The 24,362-nt window shown below is 39.2% G+C and overlaps 2 protein-coding genes across 3 annotated transcripts; both read left to right on the top strand.

Annotated features, from left to right (window-relative positions):
- The first annotated feature begins 2,820 nt into the window (after positions 1 to 2,820).
- Positions 2,821 to 8,138, top strand: blvrb (biliverdin reductase B). The gene is made up of 5 exons (XM_053623384.1): positions 2,821 to 3,026; positions 4,693 to 4,854; positions 6,421 to 6,510; positions 6,586 to 6,717; positions 7,704 to 8,138. The coding sequence occupies exons 1-5, from the start codon at positions 2,942 to 2,944 to the stop codon at positions 7,856 to 7,858; spliced, it is 624 nt and encodes a 207-aa protein (XP_053479359.1). The 5' UTR covers positions 2,821 to 2,941; the 3' UTR covers positions 7,859 to 8,138.
- Positions 8,139 to 8,496: 358 nt separating this feature from the next.
- Positions 8,497 to 23,599, top strand: sertad3 (SERTA domain containing 3). 2 transcript variants are annotated; one of them, XM_053623382.1, is made up of 3 exons: positions 12,042 to 14,612; positions 15,061 to 16,104; positions 20,556 to 23,599. In XM_053623382.1, exons 2-3 carry the CDS (start codon positions 15,980 to 15,982, stop codon positions 21,202 to 21,204), a joined length of 774 nt encoding a protein of 257 aa, XP_053479357.1. In that variant the 5' UTR covers positions 12,042 to 14,612; positions 15,061 to 15,979; the 3' UTR covers positions 21,205 to 23,599. The 2 variants fall into 2 exon arrangements, with proteins under 2 accessions (XP_053479358.1, XP_053479357.1); XM_053623383.1 differs by lacking the exons at positions 12,042 to 14,612; positions 15,061 to 16,104 and adding an exon at positions 8,497 to 8,583.
- The last annotated feature ends 763 nt before the right edge of the window (positions 23,600 to 24,362 follow it).

Raw genomic sequence — 24,362 nt, 5'->3', positions numbered from 1 at the left:
ATTTCTAGTTATCTGATTTCGTTTTCTTTTCTGCGAGTTGCCTTATGATACGTTCTGTTTCCTCAACTGTTCCAACTGCTTTTACTTTGACCACGTCCTAAAAACTACACGTCCCAGCAACACCCGCTCTTTTCTTCAACTTCGCTCGCGTAGCCTGCGCGAGACTGACGCGTTTACGGCCCCGCCCTCTTCCTGGGGCCGACTTTTCAAGATAAGAGCGCCCACGAAGAATTTGCGTAAAGGTCGATACACTTTACAGCATTCGCTTATGAGAATACTTGACATTTCCAAGCAAGAAGAATTAATTACTTTAAACAGGACAAAGTTCAGAAAATACGTGTGTTTTAATTTAATACGTGACACAGCAACACTGCGCGAGTAGAGGGCTCTCATGAGTTTTTTCCTTTTATAAATGCTTTTGTAGTACTGTGAAGAGACACTGAATTGATCCACTACACCACTTGTAAATGTACTTTTTAGCAGCATTGTTTGTTGTTGTTGTTGTTGGTACGAATTAGAGAAGATACTGTTTGAGATTAAGATAGAAAAAAAGAAAGATAGCAGAAGTGTGAGTCCCAGAGGGGAAAAAAATGCATCAGAAAAATCTGCAAATAGAAGAAAAAAAATTAAGCAAACTGAGTGTGAATCAACTGAGTGCAAAGAGCTCACAAAGCATGTACAAGAACTCACTGCTGAAAGGTAGTACAGAGTAAAGGGGTACAACAGAATTTCCTAAACATTTGATGTACAATGAAGGCCATCATCAACAATTGGAGAAAACGGGGCACCACAGTTACATTACCAAGAACAAGAAGACCCTTCTAAATTGACAAAAGGACAAGAAGAAAACTTATCAGGGAGGCTACCAAGAGACCTACAGCAACATTAAGGGAGCTGCAGGAATACCTGGCCAGTGTTGGTCACTCTCTGGATGTGATAGTAATCTCTCATATTCTTCACATGTCTGGGCTATGGGGTAATTTGGCTAGACAAACTTCGTGAAACAAAACACCCAAACCTGCCTAAATTTAGCCAAACCATGTGGAAAAAATATCTTATGATCTGATAAGACCAAGGTAGAACATTTTGAGCATAATTCTAAAAGATATGCTTTGTGCAAAAACAAGACAGCTTATCACCCAAAAAAATTAACCAGATGGAATAATAGCACGAAGAAGTATAAGATTCAGTTCAGCATGCATGTAGTCGCCAATACAACTGGCCCTGAAATGAAATTTACAGAAAAAGTTGGGCCAAGTTTCATCTATGTGCACAGCAATATAAAGTGTTTCTATAGGAAATAAGCTGATTAAATGCAAGTTTGATAAGCTTCAGGATGCACTGGCTGATACTGTGTTCCACAAGGAATGCTATAGCCAGTTTATAAACAAGACAAAAACTGGCTCAGCACCAAGGAGAAAAGAAAAAGGCATCCAGAGAATGTATATAAAATGATAGTGGCAGATTGTAAGCTTTTTAATTTGGTTTTGTATTTTGTGCCAAAAGTTTCAAATATTTTTTTTTTAATCCACAAGCAAAACATTATTGATGAAACGCATGCATATGCACACACACACTCAGCAAAAAAAGAAATGTTCTCTTACATTCAACTGCTTTTATTTCCAGCAAATTTCTTAACATGTGTAAATAAACATTCAACAACTGAGACAAACTGAACAAGTTTCATAGACATTTGATGAACAGAAATGGAATAATGAGTCCCTGAACAAAAAAAGGGGGGGGGGGTCAATATGAAAAGTAACAGTCAGTATGTGGTGTTCCTCCACTCTTTCACCGAGGCATTTGCAAGTTCTTGATCATGTCTGGGGGGGACACATGGTTACATGTAATTTTCCACTGCAAGGACAATCAGCTGTCCTTCCTGTCTCCTTGTAGCACTGTCTTAGGCATCTTACATTACAGACATTGCAGTTTATTTCTCTGAACTCATCTGCAGTCCTCATGCCTCCCTGCAGCAGGCCTATGATATGTTCATGCAGGTGAGCAGGAACCCTAGGCATCTTTCTTCTGGTGTTTTTCAGAGTCAGTAGAAAGATCTCTTTAGTGTCCTGTTATTGTAACTGTGACCTTAATTGCATCTTGCCTGTCTTAAGGACTGTTCCACAGGTGCATGTGCAATAATTGTTTATGGTTCATTGAACAAGCAGGAAAAACATTGTTTAAACCCTTTCCAATAGAGATCTGTAATACTTGTTTGGATTTAAATTATCTTTAAAATACTGTCTCCTGAAAAAGGGATGTTTCTTTTTTTGCTGAGTTTATAGTGTATAAAAGTGACCAAAAAAACTATCCTATTTATAGGATTTTTTTTTTATATCCTATTTTAAGATTGTGGTGAGATTTTAGTGGCCCAAGATGTTTGACCCTTGGTCTAACACTGAGTAATATAGGGAAATTAGGCATTTTTCAACAATATTTTATAATATTAATATATAAGGCTGAGGACAAATTATCATATTTTACGACGTCCTTTCATTTTGTATTTTTTATTTTAAATATCTAAACAGTGGTCTGAACACTTGGTTATATAGGGAAATTAGGCATTTTATGCAACAAAATATTGTTGAATATGGTTCAAATAAGTATTTTTGGCGAATTGGTACAGACAACAAAAAACAAAGCAGCTAAAATACACTGACAAATAGTATAATAATACTCCATATGGATTAATAAAAAAATAATAATAAAAAAAACTAGTCGCAATATTTTATCTGCAATCGGTTAACCTTAGAAATGTACTTCCGCCTCCAGCGATGACGTCAGCTTATTCCCCGCCTCCCGTGCCCAGCTGTTCACACGTGACCACGAGTGGCACGCGTTTGACTGTAGAATTGCAGCTATAAAAGAGGAACTCCTGATAAGACCAGAACATCTCTGTCCTGTTGGTTTGAAGTGGAATTCAGCCTCCAGTCGCAGTAAAATGTCTGATTCGATCAAAAACGTGGCGATCTTTGGCTCGACGGGAATGACAGGCTTGGTGACGTTACCTATTGCAGTAGCAGCAGGTGAGAGCCATTTTCTATACTATTAATAACAATACTTCATAACAACAGGAGCACCTTAGTAACACCTTCTGCATCACTGTAAAGTCATTAGGGAGGCCTACGTGTGCTACTCATACTTAGTAAGTTATTACTGAGAGTAAGAAGTGTTGAAGTGAAATTAAAATGCATCAGCCTAAACTTAAAACTGCACGTTTAACCATGTACACGTTTTACTTAAAGTATATACAAATGTAGCTACTTATTGTTGATAATGATAATGAGTCTGTATTGGTCACGTATATATTACAGCACAGTGAAATTCTTTTCTTTGCATACTCCAGCATGCCAGGACGTAGAGCACAGGGTCAGTCATGACCCTATCCTATTTATCTTACATCTGCTGTATATACCACCACCATGTATTTCTATTACACAGGTTATGTTTGAGAATAAAAGAGATTGCAGAAAGTGCTAAAATATCAATTGACACCAGCTGCTTTTTTGTTTCACAGAAATATAGACTAGCAAATAAGTGACATTATTTTACCTCCATGTCTTATATGCACTCATATCTGATTACACACAACTGCTGGTAGGGGCATCCCAGGGCATGAGAAGTGTGTTGTGCATCTTTACTGTTCCCCACAAAACATTTGTGTGTTTACATTTGGTCATTTTAAATATTATTTTCTGTCCCAAAGTACGTCCAACAGAATATAAGAGTCTCCAGGGCTGAATCAACACGTGTGGTGTTTCTTAACTTTTATAAACACTGCAGGTTTTCTAGCACTGTCAGAGTTCATTCAGCACTGGCAATTTTTTACTAAGATGCTGAGCAATCAGAATCAATTCCCCCATTTCTTCCTTATTGTCATCGTTTGCTCTGATCGTGACTCAGCTTCACACAGACGTTTCTGCTGAGTCACAGTGTGCGCAGCGGGTCAAAGTGATAAGACAGAACAAACAGATTACTTTTTTATCTGTTCACCCCAGAGAGGGTGGTTCCCGTTTAATTCAGAATATCTACCAATGAGCATCGATATTATTCTTTTAAGATACTTTAGTTGCTTTTCTAATCAAAAATTCAAATACAATAATGCAATGAAGGAATGTAATTCATTCTTTCACCTTCAGTAAGCACGTTATCCTGCTCAGGGTTGTGGTGGATCCAGAACCCAGGAACACTGGGCACGAGGAAGGGATGCACTCTGGATGGGAAGCCAGTCCATCGCAGGACACCTTGATCGGACACACATTCACTCTCTCCTACATGGGCATACGGGAGAACAGGAACAGAAACTCTGCTCTATAACTTGAACTCAGGCTTGAACTGTGCCACTCTGCCGCTTACAACCAAGCCATCACACTATTTCATTGAACATAAAGTAATTAAATGCTAAAGTTACCTTGTGCCCGCTACCTTGTGCCATTGCTCCTCATTTGCGTTTGTGATGTGGAGAACCTTTTGCTCAATTAGACATTTTGCAAAAACTTTGCTTTGTAGAGGAGGCTTTGACCACTGACTGCAAAACAGTGTATTTTCTGGAAATCCAACACTTTATCTGTGTTTTTCTAGTCCACTGAACACATAATAAACTTTCTTTAACAGCCAACAGCTGATGCTGAGGTGACACACTGGTGTTTATTTAGCAGCTATTTAATATCTCTCTGAATATTTTTGTCCTAGGTTATAACTTGACCGTGTTGGTGAGGGATCCATCCAGGCTGCCCCCTGACCATAAAGCCTCCCGGGTGGTGGTGGGAGATGTCCTTAACAAAGAGGATGTGAAGAAGACTTTGGAGGGTCAGGATGCTGTCATCATCATCCTGGGCACAAGAAATGACCTTAGTGAGTTTGAGTGGATAAATGTTTTTCTTTTTGTGGAAAAAATAAAAATCCCCCCAAGTGGGCAGTGGGTAGTTGAACATAAGGGGAGTGTCCTGATATGAAGCAATACTACTAAATCGTTTATCATCATTGTCCATATTTTATTTTGGACCAATTTGAAGGAGCAGGGTCTTTTTGTCTAAGTTTGTACGTTATCAAAGTCATATCCATCTGTCCCTGCATTACAAGTGCTCTCAAAGAGGTCCTGCCATATTAGTTAGCTACGTGGCTAGCACTGAAGGTTGAAAGTATAAACATTTATGAATATGACTTAAAATTCCCTTAGAAATCCTGTCAGGTTAGGTCTTCTTAGCCTAAAATATGTGAAAATACATACACATAGATGGGTGGACAAATCAGTAGCCCCGGGCTCAAGACAATCAGTTTTCTTGTCCAGACTATTAGATTTTTATTTGACAAACAGGTTCACAACAAACAGACAAAGGCAGACAAACAGTTTCACAACCATAGTAGGGGGGAAAAAAATGTTCGCAAACTTATTAGGAGAGAATAAGGATTATAGTCCTGCAAATATAATCTACTCCCTGGGAATTAATATGCTCATTCATTTCCCTTAGTCCATATTAATATATTTAACTAGCCATTCAACCAAAACATGAGACTGGGTAGAACAATGGAGTTTTTACTTACCCACTGCACTAGCTAATGAATATATCATTTGTCCAAACCTTAAATACACTCATTACTACTTTATTAAGATAAAGGTCAAACGCTTCAGTTCACATTAAACATCAGAAAAAAGACCAGGCAACATTTTTTTCCCCAATTTCCAGCTTTCAGTGACACTGTGGCCTTAGATTCCTGTTCTCAGTCTTCTGTTGTTGTAGCTCATGCACCTCAAGGTTTGACGTGCTGTGCATTCTGAGATGCTTTACAAATCAGCAAGATGTTTCCATCTGCAGAACTGTTGCTCACTGGATGTTTTTTGCACTGTTCTATGTAAACTCCAATGACTATTGTGTGTGAAAATCTTAGGAGATCAGCAGTGTTTTAAATATGTCAAAACCAGCCCATCTGGCAACGAGCATGGCCTGGTGAAAGTCACTGAGATCACGTTTCCCTATTCTGATGTTTGATGTGAGCAATAACTGAGGATCTCGACTTGTATCTGCACAATTTTATGTATGTGCAGCTGCCACACAATTGGCTGAGTGAATTATTGCATGCATAAGCGGGTGTACAGGTGTTCCTATTAAAGTGGCTGGTGACCAGCATATGTCTTATTCAAATTTCCTCATTCCTACTTGAAAATTTCCATATTTAAACTCTAGTTTTATATTTAAACAATCCAGTTCTCATTTCCAAATATATGGACTCGAAGACAAACCTATGTCCTGCAGTCTGCCCAGAATTGTTTACCATACATGGTTTTCAGGAAGGCTTGAAAACTTGGACACAACCACTGCTTTGTCTGAGGAATAATTGTACTATACTATAATTGTAGTAAAATGTGATATTTTAAACAGTACGCAGGTATTTTTATATATGAAAATGTCTGCTCTGTAGGTCCTACCACCATGATGTCTGAGGGCACACTGAACATCCTGGAGGCTATGAAAGCCCGTGGCATCTGCAAAGTGATTGCCTGCATGTCCGGTATGACTCATTTATGCATTTTAAATATGTAATTTAATGTGAATCGCAAAATCATTATGTTGTTTTTGTCCACAGCATTTTTGCTGTGGGACCGAGCAAAGGTTCCTCCTCGCATGATTCCTGTAACTGAAGACCATGATCGCATGTACATATTGCTGAAGGAGTCTGGACTGGATTATGTAGCAGTGATGCCCCCACACATTGCAGGTAATGGATAATAACTTAGTCCAGTGTGACGTAACACCTACATTGTTGAGTTAAAGCTCACATTGTTGGCAGTTGAGTTAATTGATCATACAGACAGGTGACAAATTAAAGGAAAAACCAACATAAAGTGTCTTAGTGCCACCAGAACAGCTTCAGTCAATCTTGACGTAGATTCCGCAAATCTTCTGTATCTCTAATGGAGAGATGAACAAAAGATATTTCCCAATTAGTGTTTTGATAATGGCAGTGGAGAGCGTTCGCTAACACACTGGTCACACTGGGTTGAGATCTGGACACTGGGAAGACCGTAACAAACACCAAATAGCCATAACATTAAAATCTCTGACAGGTGAAGTGAATATCATTGATTATATCATTACACCGGTCACCTCACAAGGGGTGGGATATATTGTGCAGTACATAAACAGTCAGTTCTCGAAGTTGATGTGTTGGAAGCAGGAAAAATGGGCAAGTGTGAGGACCTTAGCGACTTTGACAAGGGCCAAATTGTGATGGCTAGACGACTTGGTCAGAGCATCTCCAAAACGGCAGGTCTCATGGGGTGTTCCCGGTATGCAGTGGTTAGTACCTACCAAAAGTGTTCCGAGGTAGGACAACCGGTGAACCGGTGACAGGGTCATGGGCTCCCAAGGCTCGTTGATTTTTTTTTTTTTTTTTTTTTTTTTTTTTTTGAATACTCATCAAAGCCTGCATGCCCTGAGGACAGCGCCAGCATCATCCTGGAAGAGACCACTTTTATTAGGAAATATGATAAATGTTTCATCATTAGACAAAGGTGATCAGGCAGAATAACTCTGAATTGATTTTTAGTGAATCTTCATGATAAGGAGACAAGTAGACTCAAACCATACCAGCAAAATAAACACCTTCTAGTGCATACAACAGAGCCGCTAGAGCCAATTTCCTTTCATTTGTCATATGTCAGAATTTGTAACCGCTGTTAATAAACGTCTCGTCCTCTGCAGATGATAAGCCTCTGACTGAAAAGTACATGGTCACTGAGAACACGCTGAAGGGAAGAGTCATCTCCAAACACGATCTCGCGCACTTCTTCGTCAAGTGCCTTTCCACCTCTGAGTGGGACAGGAAGACAGTAGGGGTGTGTGGAGTTTACAGTTAAACTCCCCACAGTTCAGCACTACTTCACTGATTGTCAATATGATGCTAACATTTATACGCATAAGGTTTTGTAGCATTTATTTTTAACACAATAGATCTTAAAATGAAATCATTATGATTACACAGATAATAATGCAGTATAATAACCTCATTATGATTAAAACCTATTTTGCAGTGTGTCAGTTTGTTCGATGAAATGCTTTATTAGATGTACAATATTGTTTTATTTTTAACAAAAAAAATTAAAACAACTTTGAAAGCACACAAATTTTCAGTCGATTTTGTGAGATATAAATTAGAATAGATTTTGCCGATGTCTTTGCTTTTGAAACTTGAAAACGATTTTAAACGGCAAACAAATGACATAAAAACTACATTACCCAGAGTCACCTTCGAGAGGCTCCGCCTAAAAGCGGGAAAGACAAAAATTGCAGCGAACACTGCTGTTTGCAGGTTTTTTTTGTTGTTGTTCCACCTGTATTCTGACAAGCTCCGCCTCCTGTTATTGGATTGGCTGGACCAACGAGGAACTCCCGGTGTTTATAACGTGACAACCAATAGTCGCAAGCGAGGTGGAACGTTCCTAACCAATAGTAGCGAGGGGCGGCGTGATTTGTCGGAATGCGAGTGCGCAAAAATAATAGCGTTTGTTTCTCACACACGCGCGCTTAAACTAAGTGTTAACTGAGATTTGGTGAGTTTCTGTAGAACACGCGCGACACTGAGGTAAGTGAATGTAATACACACTTGTTTTTAAATTAAGCTTACTTACTGAAGTTAACTTCAGCAGTGTAGCGGTATTAGTAGGCTAATTCTAAGTCAGTGCTAGCGGTTATGACCTTTTTTCAGAACGCATACTTGTGTTAAATTGTTTCATATGCATCTAGAACTAATACGAACAGATCATTTCTTAAACGGGTCTGTTTCGCAGGAATTACAGACGGGTAATTAATCAGCTAAGTTAATGAGCGACCGCATCCCAATTCCCTCATCCCTACATAGGGTGCACTACAGTAGTGATGGGAAGTTCGTATCATTTTACTGACTAGGATCTTTGGATCTTGTTCAGCAAAATGAACGAATCTGTTTTCGAGTCATTTTGTTCAGTACGGCAGAATATAATTAAAATGTTACATGTTAAATTCCCTAACACATATAGTACTTAATAAACTATAAGCCAATGCAACCTATTAATTGCTTAGCTGGTCTTCAGGCTATGCAGTCTGTTAGTTCACCTCCTGATCCGAGTCGTTCTATTGTCACGTCACATTTGTCACGTATGTTCCCCGGAAACAGAAATTATTAGTCTGGAGTCTTCCGGTTCGAAGACTCGACATGTGAGCTAATCATTCTGTTTCCGGTACAGAACCTATGAGGATGTTGCAGCGCATGCGCATTCAACACGAAATGAACGAATCACTCTCTGAGTCAACTCGTTGTTCCCGAGTCATATTAAAGATTCGTTTAAAACGAACGAATCGTTCATGAACGAGACGTCACTACACAGTGTGTGTCCTGTAGGGAACCTTTGGGAAGATGGGAAAAACAATTGGAAAACATGTTTAATTGTTATTGTAGTTTGTTTGGCAAATGTGTATGCTATGTTTAGGCATATATGTGACGGTGTCTGCAACTGAATGATGGCAAACGGCCAAAAATGACGAATTCCACATCACTTACATACTTTGATACCTCAAAGTGAAGACCAGGTGAAAGAAAAAATTAGTAAATATGCTTCTGTAGCTCAAATTAATTTGTATGTCCCATGTACACTACTTACATATTTGCCAAAATGAGGAAGAGAGCTTGTCTGGGTTATTGTTGGTGGGGTAATGTATTTGCACTCTACAACTCTTCACAATATACAATTTTGGCATTTCTTTTAAGCCTATAAGCATATATACAGCTGCCAATGTATTAGGTACGCTGAACTAAAACTAATCCAGTCTAACAGTTCTGCAATAACTCTGACCTTCATGAAGGTTAAAATGCATCCACACAAGGGCGTAGGTTTGGTCTCAATATTGGTAGGGACACCCACCCACCCTGGAAAAAAAGGACTGTTTAATGTTTACAACCAAATGGTTTATTAAAATATAACATCTATATTTACTTTAAGATCTGTATTTACATTTAAATACAAATTATACAAAGCAACAGAGCAAAGACTAAAATATTCTAAATTCTAAAATTCTGCCCTCCCAAAATATTGGTAGGGACATGTCCCTACCGTCCATATGCAAATCTACGCCCTTGCATCCACATTTATGCTGTTGATCTCATCACCCATCACTGATGCACTTTCTGTCTAACAAACGATGTGTGTAATGACTGAATGAATTAAGAACAACCTTGCTAGATACAACCAAGCCATCAGAGGTGGGAAGAGTAGCCAAACATTTGACTCAAGTCCAAGTAAAACTACTTATAAAATAATTACACAAGTAACAGTAAAAGTAATGATGTTGTTAATGACTTGTGTAAGAGTAATGGAGTATCCAGTGAGAAGAATACTCAAGTAGGAAGTTACTAGTTACTTCGGATCTGATTAAAATGAAGGGGAAATCCTGAATCTCAGATGACATGGAAAACTGGCAGTCACACCTCTCCATGAAAGTCTGTCAAGATGAAGCAGCCTATCCCAGTCCTGTGACGGGTACAATAAAACAGAACCTGTCATTTTCAATACAAAATCTCACACACACACAAAAAAACAAACATTTTCCCAGCGGTTGACTGTCTTTAATTTCACAACACGTTAACAACACAAACTTGTCAGCATCTGCATTTAAACAACAGAGAACAAAATAACAGACTATGAGTGTAAAATTACATGGAAGACTGTGGAGGTAAAAGTTGTAGTGGAAATTAGACAACACTCGCAGACTCGTCCTCTGAAGGTAAAAAGGTTTATTACAGAAAGATGGTTAATACAAGATAGAATAAAGCAGGATATAATAATGAGCGTGCTCTGAAGCCCTTGTACTAAACCACTTATAATATATATATATATATATTTTATATATAAATAAATATAAAATATAATCTCACAAAAGTGAGTACACCCCTCTTATTTTTGTAAATATTTGATTATATCTTTTCATGTGACAACACTGAAGAGATGACACTTTGCTACAATGTAAAGTAGTGAGTGTACAGCTTGTGTAACAGTGTAAATTTGCTGTCCCCTCAAAATAACTCAACACACAGCCATTAATGTCTAAACCGCTGGCAATAAAAGTGAGTACACCCCTAAGTGAAAATGTCCAAATTGGGCCCAATTAGCCATTTTCCCTCCCCGGTGTCATGTGACTTGTTAGTGTTACAAGGTCTCAGGTGTGAATGCGGAGCAGATGTGTTAAATTTGGTGTCATCGCTCTCACACTCCCTCATACTGGTCACTGGAAGTTCAACATGGCACCTCATGGCAAAGAACTCTCTGAGGATCTGAAAAAAAGAATTGTTGCTCTACATAAAAATGGCCTAGGCTTTAAGAAGATTGCCAAGACCCTGACACTGAGCTGCAGCACAGTGGCCAAGACCATACAGCGGTTTAACAGGACAGGTTCCACTCGGAACAGGCCTCTCCATGGCCGACCAAAGAAGTTGAGTGCACGTGCTCAGCGTCATATCCAGAGGTTGTCTTTGGGAAATAGACGTATGAGTGCTGCCAGCATTGCTGCAGAGGTTGAAGGGGTGGGGGTCAGCCTGTCAGTGCTCAGACCATATGCCGCACACTGCATCAAATTGGTCTGCATGGCTGTCGTCCCAGAAGGAAGCCTCTTCTAAAGATGATGCACAAGAAAGCCCGCAAACAGTTTGCTGAAGACAAGCAGACTAAGGACATTGATTACTGGAACCATGTCCTGTGGTCTGATGAGACCAAGATAAACTTATTTGGTTCAGATGGTGTCAAGCGTATGTGGTGGCAACCAGGTGAGGAGTACAAAGACAAGTGTGTCTTGCCTACAGTCAAGCATGGTGGTGGGAATGTTATGGTCTGGGGCTGCATGAGTGCTGCCGGCACTGGGGAGCTACAGTTCAGTTGAGGGAACCATGAATGCCAACATGTACTGTGACATACTGAAGCAGAGCATGATCCCCTCCCTTTGGAGACTGGGCGGCAGGGCAGTATTCCAGCATGATAACGACCCCAAACACACCTCCAAGATGACCACTGCCTTGCTAAAGAAGCTGAGGGTAAAGGTGATGGACTAAACCCTATTGAGCATCTGTGGGACATCCTCAAACAGAAGGTGGAGGATCACAGGGTCTCTAACATCCACCGGCACCGTGATGTCGTCATGGAGGAGTGGAAGAGGACTCCAGCGGCAACCTGTGAAGCTCTGGTGAACTCCATGCCCAAGAGGGTAAGGCAGTGCTGGAAAATAATGGTGCCACACAAAATATTGACACTTTGGGCCCAATTTGCACATTTTCACTTAGGGGTGTACTCACTGTTGTTGCCAGCGGTTTAGACATTAATGGCTGTGTATTGAGTTATTTTGAGGGACAAATTTACACTGTTACACAAGCTGTACACTCACTACTTTACGTTGTAGCAAAGTGTCATTTCTTCAGTGTTGTCACATGAAAAGATATAATCAAATATTTACAAAAATGTGAGGGGTGTACTCACTTTTGTGAGATACTGTAACATTGCATCATCACATGCTGCAGCATCAGGAAGAGGAGCTGTCACAGGCCCAATTCCTGTGTGTGGAGGTCTCCCAAACAGTATCCCAAAGGGGCTAAGCCCATCCTAAGCCTGTAGTAGTATAGTGTTATCGTGCAGCCACCATTGGGTGGAAAGGTGTGAGGTTTTCTGTTCAAGTAGGAGTAACAACACCTCATGTGGAACCAAGAGGTTCAATTCTGAGTAACCTATCAAGAGATATACTGAAAAAACGCATTAGCTAAATCTATGAGTGAAAACCATTCGCTATTTTCTGGAACCTGGCTTAATATAGTGTAGGAATTTGGCACATCTGGAGCTCTCTGTTTGACTGCTGCATTAACCGCTTGCAAATCTTGTACAAATCTCCATTCATCAGGTTGTGGGGGTTTTCTTGCTTTCGTTAATGGAAATATTGGAGTGCGCACTGATAAATCAGGGCAGGGAACAATGATCCCTGCCTTCAATAATGAATTGAAATCTGGTCTAATGTCCTCAATAGGTTTTGATTTAAGAGGGTATTGAGATTGTCTGGGCCTAAAGTCAGATTTGGGCGTGATCACAACTGGTGGTGCACTTCTAATCAGGCCTACGTCATGTTTCCCTTGGGCCCACAGCCTAAGAGGCACCTTCTTCAATTCTGGGTGTATCTCTTAGGGTGTAGGGCTTGTCCCAAGGTTCAGAAACATTCCCTTGTCATGACAAATAACATCCCGGTTAACCTTGCACATTTCCTGAAAATTTTTTTATAAACTCCCAGTGTCGGGCTGTACCACATGTTGGAGGTGGGTTTCTGTTCCCAATCTGTAATTTTCCCACTCTCACATAATCTGACCCACAGTCCCACGTCTTTCCACCGTTTGTTCTTTATTTTGGCTAATGAGACGTGGGGCGCGGATTCTGGGACAAAAATTGCACACAACTTCATGTCATTCTTTTGACTAAACATGCACAAAATTTGTCACATCAATATAGGTACAGCTCTTCACTTTCTGGGATATCCATAAACCATTCTTTCTCAAAATTAAAGCCTTTTCCTTCATCCACTTGCACTGTGCAATGAAGGGCAGAGGACAGCATAAAATCAACACACTTGTCCTTCATCTTATCATGTGCCAACGTCAACAAACGAGCACAGGCTCTAGGCTTGTTATGCATGGACCATTGATAAACACAGAGCTCTGTTTCTCTAACAAATGGAGTTCCCAATGATGAGTCATCAGTTATTGTTACTCCCTGAGGTGAGGACATCAAATTTAAGTGTAAAACACACATTAAGTCCCTGCCCAGTAGATTGACTGGACATGAAGACGAAATTAGGAATTGGTGGGTTAATCTTTTTCCCATTTTCACATTCACAAACTAGCGGTTCAGAGAAACGTTCTAATACTGAATGTCCTGTTACACCCATGGAGTGCCGTGACCGTGAACTCATTTTGGGGGATTCTTTTATCGCAGTGTTGATCTACCAAAAATGTGACACTTTGCCCATTAACTACAAGAGATATACATGGTAACTGTGTAAAAGGAGAGGCATTATACTTTAAAAGGTTAAGGGTCATGACTGGTTCAGACATTTGTGAATTGTCAGTCTGACTAATGTTGGATGTGGGTGTGTGCATGTTAGGGATGTCACGAGAACCGATACTTCGGTACCAAGTCGGTACCAATATTCTTAAAACGTGATGGTACTTGTTTTTCTGCAGTTCCGTTGTAACAAAAGTACCGAAAGTACCGAGGTTGCGATTTGTCCGAACCTGAAGGGGGCAGCAAATACGCTCAAGTGTTTTAGTCGGTTTACAAGTGGTAAAGAAGAAGAACTACGCACACGGGGGGGACTACAAAAGATTGCTATGGCAATCTAAGTTCAGCTCCTCCCCGACTCGTTGAGAGGAAAAAAGACAAGAGTCGAATATGGAAATACTTCGCATTCGAGGCGGATAAAAACGGACATATAATTGATGCTCTGAAGCCGGTTTGCAAACGATGCCATCGTACACTTCAAACAAAGGGAGGAAACACCTCGAATTTGGCAAAGCACCTGAAAGACAGGCACTCCGATCTCTTCAAAGAATTCAAGGTGAGTGAGTTTGAAGTTATATTAACGTCAAACAAACTGTAAAACTATTATAAAACTATTATATTTGTTTGAGGCAGCTGCATTGTAGCCGTGAAACCAGCTAACGTTATGCTCCATGTAATGTTAGCGATAGCCTGTTATGTGTTAACGATGCTAACGCATTGTAATGTTATAAACTACTTCTTAATGGGCCACCATGCATTGCCATTCAGCCCGTGTCCTGTCAGCTAAATGTAGCCTAATGTCACTAGATTAAATAATTATTTTAATTTTAATGGTTTTAATAAATCTTTTCGGCCTGAGACCATGTCACTGAATTTAAACTAATGCTTGCATTCAGCGTATAAGGTGTGTGTTTAGGAGTGCACCTTAGCACCTGTAGACTCCACTGTTTTAGTCATTGTCAGACAGTGTTTGATAACTAAAATCTCTCTCTCTCCCTCTCCAGTATCAGCCAGAGGAGGATGTCCACCAGGAGAGTCAGGAGCAAAGTCAGCAAACATTAACACAGCCAACCTTAAGAGAAGCTTATAAAAGGCACAGAAAATATGACAAAAACTCAAACAAAGCAAGGAAACTGGATAGGGCAGTTGCTGAGTTCATATGCATAGACCAAGTTCCTGTCTACACTGTAGAAAAGCATGGATTCCAGCAAATGCTTCAGCAGTTCAACCCCAGATACCAGCTACCAAGCAGAAATTACTTCATGTATACAGAGATCCCCAAATTATACACTGAAACCAGAGACCACATTTCAGAACATCTCAAAGAAAAACCATTTTATGCCTACATCTTTATTATATATCTATTTTGTAATTGCTTTTTTTTATATTATGTGACTGTTGCCACTATTGTTTTTTATAATGCTCAAATGTTTAAATAAAGGAATTAATGTTTAAGTATTATTTATTTAGTTATTTTTTTTACACACCATGGTATCGACTTTGGTATCGAGTATCGTGTATTTTTGCTGGTATCGGTACCAACTACTAGATTTTTGGTATTGTGACATCCCCAGTGCATATATTCCTGTTCTTTGTGAGCTAACTGATAGTTTGGGTGTCTGATGTCACCTCTTCTGTTCCCAGGTGCCTCACCCTTACCTTAGCTCCGCCCGTCAGTTCGCTTCTGCTCTGTACAGTCTCTTGCAAAATGTCCAACTTTTCCGTAGTTGTAACAGTTTAATCCTGGTCCATAGCCCTGGCAGCCGGGTCTGCGTGCTTTTGGTCTTCCTCTCCTCTCCATCTTTCTTCCCTTTCCCTCTCGTAGGAGCTTCTCCGCATGGATTGCATACCTTTCCACTTGTGAGGTTTCCGGTGTCCCAGGTGATACATTGTTGTTTGACTATAGCGGCAATTTCTGGTTTCATGCCATTCATAAAGCTGTTTCTGAGATGTGCCTCCCATGCTGTGACGGCTGCCTGCCCATCTGCCAGTGCGTCGGGTTTCTCCAAGCCTGAGTTTGCATCATGGATCTCAGTGAGCCTGAACAGGTACTATAAATACAGTCTCTGAGTCTTGTTGATTACACATCGCTATTTTTGTCATGTCCATTCGCACAGGAAAGGTGTTTGTCAGCCTCTGCTGGAGCGCCGTGATTTGTGCTCTGTACCTTGCGTTGACTCCATCATCCCACTGTAGGTTGATCAGGTGGACATTGTTCTCTGGGAATTCACATGAAACCTTGACCCAAGACGAGCAGTCGTCGTAGTTCGTGAGTGGTGGGTCTGAATTCTCTGCAGAATATCTGAAGTTATATCCTCCTACTTCGCGGATAGCCGGCAGATGCGTCATGCTGCTCCTGATGTCTTCCAATGTCCAGGGTCTGTGAACTAGCATAGGGCCTACTTCTCTGGCCACTTCTAGAATTGGGGCATTTACCACGGCGTGCATTGTCCCTTCTATGTCCAATTTTGTTGGTCTGAAGCCCTCAGGCAGCAATGTTGTTGGTCCCTTCACTTGGGATTTCGTGTGTAACGCCACTGGTAAAGATAGGAAGGCTGGAGCATAGTTTGGTGGGTGTTGGTGGCTCAGTTCTGACAGGTTCGGATAGAGTGGTGTAGGCTGGGCCACTTCATGGTGAGGAGGTGCCTCTGAAACTGCAGGTTCCTCCCTCCCTACTGGCTGTGGGTGTTGCGGTGGGGCGGAGTCCAGGTCCAGATCTGCTTTCTGCAATTTAGCACACTGAGAAACAGATGAGGGCCCTGCCTGACATTTTTTCTCTCTTTTATGTGCCTCGCTCTGCCATTCAGCAAATGCCTTCCAGTCAGCCAAAAACTGCACTTCACTCTTTGTTTTAGGGTGCACTCTCTCTCTCTCTCTCTCTCTCTCCAAATTAAGTTTCTGTTGTTCTAACTGTCAGAGGCTAAAACTACCTTTTTCAGGAAAAGCACATTCTTTAACTCATACATCATATTGATTCAAACATCCTTCCCCATAATTCACATGCTATTAGGATAATAGCATTCACATGATATCAGGATCAACATATGAGCACCCTGTACATACCATAGCATGTTTCACAGGATGTGCTTTGCTACATGTTTTCCAATTTTTTTTCTTTTTACACCTTCTATAACTTTCAAAGTTTTCATCAATTTAACATGCTATGAAAATCAAGTGAATATGCATTCTCGTACACAGACAGAAAAGGTTCAAAATGTGTGCCAAATCTCTAGACATTCAATTAATCATATAGCTTATAGGTTCAATAGAGCAAACCTTAGAATGTAAAAGAGTTTATCTGTGAGGGCGAGTCCACATACAGCAATTTTGTAGGACTTAGTTTTCTCTTCCCTTCTTTTTTTAAAAAAAATAATATATTTTTTTTTTATCTCAGTAGAATTTATTTGTACGTTAAATTTGCCAAATGTATCATTTACCGCTGATATGATGAAATGAGTCAGTGGGGCATGCCACTTGATGATAACCTGCCACAAAAATACTGCGCCTCTCACGCTTCTTAATAAGTACTCTCTTTACTTATTCATTGCTTGAACTGGACTCTTTCCGTTAGCAAATATTTTTAATATTTTTACATAAAGCGATAAGAAATCGCTTTATGTAATACTTCTCTCTCAATGTAATACACGCATTTCTTATATCATTGACTCCCTTCCATACACACAGCAATACACTATGACTTCATAAAATTCTAATTCTAAATCATTGACTCCCTTCCACACAGACAGCAATACACAATGACTTCATAAAATTCTAATTCTAATTCTAAATTCTTGATGATGTTCTACTGGTCAGTTTTAAAGCTGCATCGGTCTTTCACTCTGCACACAAAGAACAAACCGCCTTTGAGTCAACACAGACTTCAGGGTGAAAACTTTTCCACGAGCGTCCTCCGGTTTGCTTGTTGTCCAGAAAAGCTGAAAGACTCTCGCAGCCCAGCCAGGAGACCCCAAATTTTCGTGGAAATTAGACAACACTCGCAGACTCGTCCTCTCGTCCTCTGTCTATATATATATGAGAAACGCAGAGCATGACATAATTCTGTGTACCGATAAGAAGCAGTTTGAGGCAGTTCAAACAGGCTTTGTTTTAGGATCTTGGAAGATGTTTAGGCAAACGTTGAACAGAAGAACATGTTTGTGTCTCTGGAAGCAGATAAACATTCTGTACTGATCTCAGAGACATGACATGGCCTTCTTAGGCATTATCCTCTGATAAGAATGAAATAGAACAAGAACAAAACTATTACAAAGTAAAAATTAATAATTTCCCTCACAAAGTACATTTCTGTGATTAAAAAGTGCTGGCACTATTCAGTGTTTGGAACTGAACTATCAGTTGCCCCATTACGCCCCAAAACGTCCCTCAGACTAGTTTATGTATTATGCTGGATATAGCATTTCCTTCTTATGCTCCAAAACTGTGGAACTCATGACCATCAGGTCTTAGAGATGCAGAGTCTTTTAGTGTATTTAAATCTTCTTTTAAAACTTCTTATTTATTTTTTACGTTTGCTTTTACTTAATGGCTTTTGTTATTTACTTATTATTACTATTATTGTTATTAAGAATTGAATTGTATTTTATTAACTGTTTTTTTTTTTTTATGTACAAGCCTATATTCTCTTATGTAAAGTAACATGAGAGGTCATTTTGAAGGTGCTGTATAAAAGAAAGTTTATTATTTTGTATTATTATTAAAATAGCTGTAGGATATGAATAAATGTGGGTATAAATATAGACATAGTTTTCATAGACAGATTTATTATTTTTATATTCTACTTAGGCTACTTCATGTTGTATTATACAAATGAAACTAATAAATAGCATTTGCTTTTAGAACTGAATCTTTAAACTTTTTTTTTTTATTGTTTAATTTATGTACTCAAAAAATGAGAGCTGATGAAAAAAGTGACTTAAGAAGGACCGGTGTTGGTCCACCACTGCTATATTGTAAATTCTGCTATAGTCTAATTGTGGGTGATAGTCTATCATGACCAGGATCCAGCGTGGTCTGTAGCGTGGTCTGTAGTCTGACTGTCAAAAGCAAGTCCATCCACACCTCTACACACGATACAAGGTGTATGTGTATTTATGATGCAGATGCTGGCTGAGTGAGATCTGAGTGATCTTGTTCATTGTTTTGACTGATCTGTAGGGATATTAAAGGTATGCCATGAACATGTGTAACCATTAGTTGTTATCTTTTACATTGTGTCTGGATCCATTACAAATCACAATTTAACTACAACCCCAATTCCAAAAAAGTTGGGATGCTGTGTGAAATGTAAGTAAAAACAGAATGCAATGACTTGCAAATCTCATAAACCCATATGTTATTCACAGTAGTGATGAATGAATATGGTCCTTTTAAATTAGAGGGATGTCATGTACTGTGATAAAGGCCGACCTTTAAACTCTTTAAACTCTACTGTGATAAATGTGTAGCCATACCACCACTACTAGTGCTTGGTAAAGGTTTTGTTTGTTTTATTTTTTGTATTATTATTGTTATTATTATTATTATTATTTTACCCAGAATGGAAAAAATGAATAAACCACTTAGATTTTTCAGGCAAAATACTGTGGATAATCTTTTTTTTTTTTTTTTTTTTTTAATAATTATTATTTTTATCTTATTTTTTTACAAACCCAGTCAATATGTCCTGCAACCTGCAGTGTTTGTCATCATTGGAAAATTCCGGCACACAAAATAGCCCCACAAATATCTTTCTGATCGGAGGTCAAACTATATCTGTAAAATCCACTAGTGACAACTAAGTTGTGCAGTACCTGCCGATAACCGATTAATCAACTGATAGTTTTTAATGAAATGAAATTAATGAGTGGGTGACAACATAACACTCAAAGTAAAATACTGCTGAACTTTATTACAAAATAAACAGTACTGACTGTACTATGACAATGTACTGTTTTTTTAAATGAAATAAATATATAAATATTAATGTATATATGAACCATTAATAAATATTAAAGTAAATAAAAGATATACATCCAAACTGAACTCAAAGTTCAGTTTAAAGTAACACTTTAAATAACAAATAAAAATAGAGACCTCCAAAAGGAATCAAAAACACTTCAAATAACACAACAAAATTTAGTTTAATAGTTTAACATAGTTTTTATTTTGCCTCCAGAGGCATCTCCCGTACTGTATAATGACTGTGAACCCTGCTCAGCCGCTCACGCAACCGAAGCAATGGGGGAAAAACTATCGGTGTGGATTTTTGCCACAAAATCGATCAATTGGTCAACTTCTAGTTCTGATATGCCCCCACCTCCAGCAGAACCTGCACCTTTGAGCACATGTTTTTGTGTCGATTTCTTGAGAGAGAAAGTTCCTGTGTAACCTGTATATTGGCAGAATAAAAAATTCAGATGCTTATTTTTTATTATTATTTTTATTTTATTTTTTTTACACGTGTGGTAAAATAAATTCTTTTGTGTTTTATCCTCACAAGGTGTATAATGGTGGCACGGGGGCTGAAGCGGAAACTCTGCGATGATGTCAGAGACCCAGGGTGGGAGAATCAGCTGAAGTCTGTGTGGAACATTTCTATAGACAAGTACCAGCGCGATCAGGCCCTTGTGGAGCCGAGCTTACTGCGCTCTGTTCTCATTACTAACACACTCCGTCAGGCCATAACACATGTGGAGGCTGTTTCTGGAATGGAGAACCCTATGAAAAAAATTCAAGCACATCATCCAGCAACATGTTTCCGGCAGGAACCTGGCACGCCTTCTGGTTTCGAAGACATGGATGATGATGTCGTAGAGGATCTGTCTTTATCCACCACCATTACCGCCATCTTGAAGAATCTGGATACAGCTCTTGATGGCAGCTCTGGCTCATCTGCACCTCAGCGGTCACCGTTAGCCTCTGTGGAAAACCTTACAGTGGACAGGACCTTCAAAAGGAGTCCGAACAAAAGTTTGTCTAATCACCTGCAGGACAGTGTTCTAGATGATTTGTTACTGGACTTGGATACTTCTATATGTGAAGTGGAGATGACCGATCATACTTTTGATCTATCTGCTGATGAATTTGTGAAATATTTACCATGTGTGCCCTGCTTAGGGAATGAAATAGGGTTTTTACACTCCATGTAGTGCACTGCAGTTCCAGTAAGGATTTGGCATTAAACTGTCTGTCTATTTATATCACACATTTGAAGGAGTGGCTCTATGAGTACAAATCATAATGTATAAAAATAAATAAATGCCTTCCACATCTTGGGTAAGGAGCGATTTGGCATTCAGCTCCCTACTCCTTATATTTATATCACATAGAGTATGAATGCCTATTACTACATCCTGTTTAGTGTCCAATAGGAAGACATTGCTCTCGATAAGTCCAATACACAATATGTTACACGTGATGTGAATTTTGGCCTCATTGTTTTACATGTATAATGAAATGAGGCTCATTTGCAGTATTTAGTGTGCCATATGTCAATTGGGGAACTATTTGCAATTCACATGTGCAATTTATATATAAGTACACTACATAGGGTATGAATAATAGCTACTAAACTCTGTAATGCACTCCTTGTTTATGTAGTTCACTCTGTCAAGTAGAGAGTCAAGTCTTGGTATGTGTACTACATAGGGTTCTCAAACTTTTTCAACATGAAGTCCCCCTTGTGTAGGGTGCATTCCTTTGTGGCCCCCTAGAGTCGTCAAATGTGGTTTTTTTTCACGCTAGGCTCTTCTGTATCAGCTTTCTCAACAAAGAGACTACGTCCTCTATCTAAAAACGTGTCCATTTTAAATAGTCTTTAAATAGGTTTTTATCAGCGTGTGGTTAACAGTACTGTACACTAGTATATGAATGGATGTCTCTGTTTGGTGTGTGTCTTAGTGTTCTGTGTATAACTGATTTAATTTATTAATAGCTCTAATTTTTATGTACATCATAGTTCAAAGGTTGACAATCCTGACTTACATATAGGTCAAATTTAAAAAAATTCTTTGTGCCCCCAGTTTGAGAACCACTGCTCTATCCACTGTCTTATGACCAGTTACTACCTATATAAGTGCATTATTTAAAGTATATTTAATATTTGAACTGTAATTAATGTAAATGAATAAATTGGTCTTTGTATAGTTGAGAGTTCTACACAGAACCTTTCCCCAGCCTTAAGGTTTCTATATTTTACTTCTCTTTCAGTTTTTATTTCCCCAGGTATGTATAGGGAGCCAGTGTTTCTACCTATATGTATATCCCATCCAGCTCTTTGTCTTTCTCTTTGAGATGATTGATTAGATACAAACCTCTGTCTGTTTTTAAAACTATAGAAATGCTGAATATAAAAAAGGTAATACTTATCCTCATTAGAAATTTTAAAGATTAAAAGGGTGGCATGGTGGCACAGTGGGCAGCATTGCCACATCACAGCTCCAGGCTGTCTGTATCGACTCGAGCCTGTTTGGACTTTCTGTGCATGTTCTCCCCATGTTCATGTGGGTTTGCACCTCCTAAAAACATGCCAGTAGGTGGGCTGGCCCTGTTAAATTGCCCATATGTGTGAATAAGTGTGTGCACAATGCCTTGCAATGAACCGGCATCTAATCCAGGGTTTAAGGCCACCTCATGACCAGTGTTCCAAGGTTTTCGCTCTGGATCCACTAGTGAGTGAAATTTTTTTTGGGCGGGGGGGGCTTCTACAGTGCACTGTCTAATCTATACTGAGATGGGTGCCTTGTAGTGCCGCAGGGTGGCATGTTGGAGCAGCTCAAGGGTCTCCGGTTCAGTTCCTGAGCTCATGTTACTGTCTGTGCAGTTTTGTATGTTCTCCTGTATCTGTGTGGGTTTCCTATAGGTTCTCTGATTTCCTCCTCTCAAAATCACGAGTCAAGATCAAGATTGATGAATGAAAGTAATGCCTCAATCATGTTAAAGGCGCCTCTTGCAGAGAACATGCCTTACTAATATCAGGCAAAGTTTATAGGACAAATTAAAATGAAACATATCTGTAATGAAAGCCATATAACATTGGTTAGACTGTAACACCTTTTTATATGTTTTGAAAAATATAATGTTTGTAAATACCTCATGTGACTGATTCGCTTCATTAATCATTCTGTTTTAAAGTGATGTGTCGGCCAAAAATGAAGCGTAACCATGTTTTGGTGTTTGAAGTTTGCTTCTTTAGTTTTGCCATGAAGCTTTGAGGCTAATGTAGCTAATGGGTAATGGAACAGTATAGTCTCCTATTTAGCACTGTGCAAACTGTATGCCTGAAATGTGTTTAGTTTTTTCCCACCTATTTATAAAAACTTTCATCATCTAGTATTATTACATTGCACTTGTGAATTATTGTTTTTTTTGTTTTTTCTTTTACACAAATCCAGGTGGACAAAAATCACAACTGTTACAAGTTTGGGTTAATGCAACACTGTTCATTCATTACTGTAAAAATTAAGGAAAAATCCACTACGAATGACTTGTATAATCTGTGGTCCAAAATATGTATTTTTATGATTAAATTCTGAGTTGACTTTTTTGGTTTTGTCTTGTTTCAACAAGTTATGTTTTCACTTTGTTTTGAAATTCATGTCTACCTAAAGAGAGTGATGCAGCATCGCTTTAGTCCTTTTAGTCTGTCCAGCTCTCTCGCCTGCTCATATGTACACTGCTTAAACAGATACGTTTCCAAGTAAGTGTATCTGTGGTTTAGGACTTTCTCTGAATAATCTGATTCAGGAACAAGTAAGGCACATTGGAGTCTTTCAAGCATCCGTGCCGTTATACCTTGATTCTTTGCATATGACACTAGTTCCCAAACTTTTTCAGTCAAGTCTCCCTTTGCTAATTGAAAAAAATTTCAGGTCCCCTCAAAGCACATCACCCCAAATGCCCACTACCACATTCCCATTCTCACCTGTTTTGTATAAAATTAATTGTATTGGTTGTATAGTAGAACAAACAAGCATTTATTGTCTCTCTACAAATAACATTTCATTACTTCTACATTTTGTTCCCTTTTTTTTCTTTTTTACAATTTGCTTTGCTCCACTACAGTGTACTTTATTTCTCACACACTTGCTCTCATTCCAGCTCCCTGCTTTGGCTCGCTGCAACCTCATACTGGGAACCACTGGAATATGATGATATCAACTATGCTAGATACAATGCCCTCCACTAATCTTGACATTCTTGGTAAATATGAGCAAAGAAGGCTGTGAAAAAATCTTTATATATAACCTCATGCCCACGGTTAAATGTGGTGGTGGATCTTTAATGTTTTCGGGCTGTTTTTCTACCA

This window comes from Ictalurus furcatus, chromosome 4, assembly GCF_023375685.1.
Source record: "Ictalurus furcatus strain D&B chromosome 4, Billie_1.0, whole genome shotgun sequence".
Lineage (NCBI taxonomy): Eukaryota > Metazoa > Chordata > Actinopteri > Siluriformes > Ictaluridae > Ictalurus > Ictalurus furcatus.
This window is presented reverse-complemented; position numbering and strand designations above follow the sequence as displayed.